The sequence below is a fragment of the Odontomachus brunneus genome, unplaced genomic scaffold (genome assembly GCF_010583005.1).
Source record: "Odontomachus brunneus isolate Ranch 3 - 2012 unplaced genomic scaffold, Obru_v1 Obru_scaffold_206, whole genome shotgun sequence".
Lineage (NCBI taxonomy): Eukaryota > Metazoa > Arthropoda > Insecta > Hymenoptera > Formicidae > Odontomachus > Odontomachus brunneus.
The window spans coordinates 326,883-331,446 of NW_022639656.1; the positions used below are offsets into that span (position 1 = coordinate 326,883).

Below are 4,564 nucleotides of genomic sequence, written 5' to 3' on the forward strand. Positions count from 1 at the left end.
GTCGGGACACCGCGTATTGCTCACGTATAGACGAGACAGTGTGAGTCAAGCGTTTTCTTCGTGTGTTTCACACGTATTTTAGGACGGCATTTCTGTCCAGACGTCTTATAATGCTATTTCTCTCGTTCTTACGTTTGCGATAGAGGATGGAAGATCGCCGCGACTCCCACCACTATTCCCTCTCCAAGCGTCCGACGATCGTATACCGCTAGCTCCCTCCGCCACTCCGTGCTGCTCTTAGCTCACCTACACGCAGCAGTGTATGAGTGACGCGTTATCGTGTGCGAGTCACACGGATATTCGGACGGCATTAACGCCGGTGCGTGTACAATACATACGATAGCAGACATTGCCACTATAGTTGATTTACTATATCTCGTGTGATCATTTAAAAATTTTCCTATATATACAGGGTGTATAAAAAGTACAGGGTCGACGAAGTATCTCGAAAACTGAGCATTTTAAGTAAAAGTGTTTCAGATAAATGTTATAAGATTTTAAAAGACCTATTTATTGATATTATTAGTACTTGACCTTGGGTGGGGTCGTCAAGGTTACCTTGAATTTTTAAATGAAACCCCCTACTTTTTATTACATTGTTTTGTAGCTTATCTTGAGAATGTTCCAAAATACTATAATAACCTATTTTTTCATTAAGTTTCGATTTTTTTTAATAATAAAGCTTGAAAATTACAGTATCACCAGCATTAATATTACCCAAAGTGTACTACGCAGAGGTTACTCGTTAGGATTTACACCTCTTTCGTGTGTGTGCGTGTGTATGCGTGCGTGTGTATGTGTGTATGTGTGCGTGTGGGCATGAGTAGTTTGTGTTAGAGTGCTATTACATGAAGCGCGGAAACGCAGAAACACGGAAACGCGGAAGACAAAATCTTACTAGACCCGCTACGCGTTCCGCGTGGGTGTATATCAGTTGGACACGGGGCAATTGGACACAGTCCAATCACAAGTCGCTGTTCCAAGGGACTCTACAAATGTCTCTAATCATACGGTGCTGTGATTGGCTGTGTCCAAATGCACCGTGTCCAAGTGCACCGCTCCCGTTCCGCGTCTGTTGATTGCCTTATATTGCATGAGGCATATTTTGAGCGGAAAAGTGGTATGGGGAATTATAAAATATTAATTTTTAACGGTATTTATTAATTAAAATGCTTGTATTTAACAGATAAACTGAAAAGATAAACATATTAGTAAAAATTGCAGCAAATTATGCAAATGAATACAATTTTAAAAAATGAATACAGATGTTTATTTGTTACCAAACTGTTTCGCTTTTCCGCGCAAATGTGCTCCATGTAATATAAGGAGAAATAAAGTCGCGGAACAAGCGCGGAAAAATCTATTGTCACAAGTTATCACAAGTTGTTCAACCTAACCGCCGTTACATTAAGACGTGTTCAAACACGTTCAGACCCGATATTTTTTGGAATTCATATCTTGGTACCTTGGATGAAAAGACAATAGAAAAAAGTTTTAGGCCTTCCGCTTTTCCGCTTTTTCAACGTACGGGAAGAAATGATTCAATTCGCGGAACGCGGAGATCTAGTAACATTTTGTCTTCCGCGTTTCCGCGTTTCGGCGCTTCATGTAGGCTGCGTTCCGAAATGCACTGCCAGTACTGAAAATCTATAGTTCATGTTACGTATATTATAGAATTTCAGTACTGGCAGTGAATTTCGGAACGCAGCCATAATGGCACCCTTAACGGCAATACTGTAACTTTCAAGTTTCATTATTCAAAAAGTCTACTTTTTCGGGATGAGTAATTACTTTTTATGCCATAACTGTTCCTTGTTTTTATATTAAAAACTATTTTTCCGATTCTCATGGAGTTGCAATAATGGGGTTTTTGAGATCGCTGAATTTGAATATAACCTCATAATTTTGATAGTTGATAGTAAAATGGTTGATTTAATATGGCAGACAAAATTGACTTTTTTGGGATGTAGCTTTCTAATAGGAATAAAAAATCAAGACTTTTGAATATCTTCTGGTTTTCAAAAGTTTTTAGGGTCGCTGAATTTGAATCTGACTTTAAAAGTTACAAATTCAAAATGACGGATCCAATATGGCGAATTAATCTATGTAGAAATTTCCTGGTTTGAATATTGAACGCGCCATCTTGGATTACAGAATTTAAAAATTCTAAGGTCAGATTCGGATTCAGTAACCCAAATTTCAGCGACCTTTAAACCCTAGCTTTCCTTTAATTTACCTTTTCAGCAACCCTCCGTCTTCAAAGGGTTAATGACAAAATATGTTATTATAATGTTTTGGAAAACTTTCGAGATTAGCTACATGAATATGCAATAAAAAATAGGGAATTCTAATCAAAGATTCAAGATGACCTTGTCCTGACATTGACGACGCTATCCAAGGTCAAACTGATTAGATTAGTAAATAGATCTTTTGAAACTCTATAACTTTTATCTGAAATACTTTTTCTTAAAATGTTTACTTTTCGAGATATTTCGCCGCCCTGGTACTTTTTATACATCTTGTATATTAACAACGATAACCGTCAAAGACAACAGCGACATGGCTGCATATATTAAGTGGTTCTTATCACAATTCTAAACGGAATTGCATAAGCCAATTATTTTTTATTTATCATAACAGTTTAAGATAATGATAAACAATGAATCTTTATTGTGATTTTCAGATATTATCTGAAAAGAAACTTATTATTCGTAGGTCTCGGTGCGTCTTGTGAAACTGTGTTAGATGCCGAAATGTTTGTGGAAATGCCGGCTATGATATTATTGATGAATCCTAGACTCGAGCACGAGATGCAATTGAATGAGACATCAGACTCAGCAATAATGCAGTTTCTTATGCCAGACGTTGATCTCATAGAATTGAGTCTCTTGCTGAGTTCATCTTGTGGTGAGGACTGCAACATTACTGTCCATGTTACGGCGGAGGATAATCTCGTCAATGTTTTGCTGAATTCTACACAGACCTTGCTGTTTTTCAAACCTTATTTCCACAGTTTCCACTACATAACTCTTCGTCTACTTTCGGGGAATGCCTCAAATGTAACAGTGAGATTGATAAACCAAGTGGTCTCTGATCAGGTGACGACGGTGGAATTGATAAGAAAATCCTTCCCAGAATTTTTCCTTTTTGACTATGAACACTTAGGCGATAATGACACGAAGCCTCAGCCTTTCAACGTAACCGTCGACACTCTGTCCGTCTTTAGCTTTAAAATTGGTCAGGTGTACGACGTTGGTGGCACAGTCACCTTAGGGTTTAAGCTAGTCGATATAGATGAGAGATATAAGAAGAACATCGTCCTTGTCGCCTGTATTTCCTTCGGTTAGTTTATATCTTTTGATAGTATACGATTAGCTCTTCTTTTTTAGAAAAAGATTTTGCAGAAGAATATTTTTTATCAATTTTTTCATATTTTTTTTCTATCGTGCGCAACTCTTTTATCTCATTCACACACATTGATTAGATTTATTACTAACTGAATTCAAAATTTTTCTATAAGATTAATTTATAACTTTTATACTCGCGCCTTCATATACTCGTGCATTCTCGTTCTTATTCTCACTAAATTTTCAAAACATAGGTCGCTATTCAAATATAACATCGGGTGGTGCTTGCGAACGTGTACATAACGTCACAACAGCCGATGTATACGCAAACGCAACCGGACCAGCATACGTACACGTACCTTTCCCGGAAGCGGGAACTTGGTACGTGAGCATGCGTGCCTTCTGCTCGGAAGAAACGATCGGCAATAACAATATTTGTACCTGCAGCCAGAGTTGCTTTCGTGGTGATGTAGTGTGCAATACGTGCGACTGTCTATCACGCTGTCCTGTCAGAGTGGAAAGCATTGTGGCGTCGTCACCATGCATAGAGGGTCGTTGCAATGATCGTGGGAAATGTATGCATTACATAAGCGGTGGCTTCGTGTTTTCAGCTTGTCATTGTACTGGAGGTTACCGCGGTTTCGACTGCGCTGATGACGCCTACGTCCTCACTCGTGGTGGTATACTCCTCCAATTGTTGATTTTGACCTTCAGCAACTTTGCATTTGTCGGATCAATATACGTGGCAGTCCGTCGTGAGTACTTCACCGAGGCGCTGTCCTATGCTGCAGTCATGTTCTTCTCTACATTTTATCATGCCTGCGAAGCTGGTGAGGATGTTTACGGTGTATGCATTATGCGACCTAGCGTGCTACAGTTTTGCGACTTCTTCAACGCACTGCTCGCCATCTGGGTAACCCTAGTAGCAATGGCGTCGCTTAGACCGCAGCTCACTGCCTTCTGCCAAGTAGCCGGCGCAATTGTGCTTGCTATGGGCGCTGAAATGGATCGTACGGCGCTGTGGGTGTTCCTTCTGCCAGCAGTTACCGGCTCCGCTATGATTGGATTGTTCTGGGGATATAGATGCAGGAGAAAGCAAACTATTAGATATCCCTCGCGTCCATACAGGTAAGAAAAACTGACGGGTGAGAGAAAAAGGAGTGTGTGTGTGTGTGTGTGTGTGTGTGTGTGTGTGTGTGTGTGTGTGTGTGTGTGTG

General features: G+C 39.8%; 1 protein-coding gene across 13 annotated transcripts in view; it reads left to right on the forward strand.

The window, feature by feature from the left end:
- LOC116852195 (transmembrane protein 8B-like) overlaps positions 1-4,564 on the forward strand; it is a 213,237-nt gene that overhangs the window by 203,809 nt on the left and 4,864 nt on the right. For all 13 annotated transcript variants that reach the window (XM_032832282.1, XM_032832281.1, XM_032832283.1 and 10 more), the window contains 2 exons: positions 2,716-3,342; positions 3,602-4,475. In XM_032832282.1, coding sequence (XP_032688173.1) covers positions 2,716-3,342; positions 3,602-4,475 — 1,501 coding nt within the window. The remainder of the gene's footprint in view (positions 1-2,715; positions 3,343-3,601; positions 4,476-4,564) is intronic.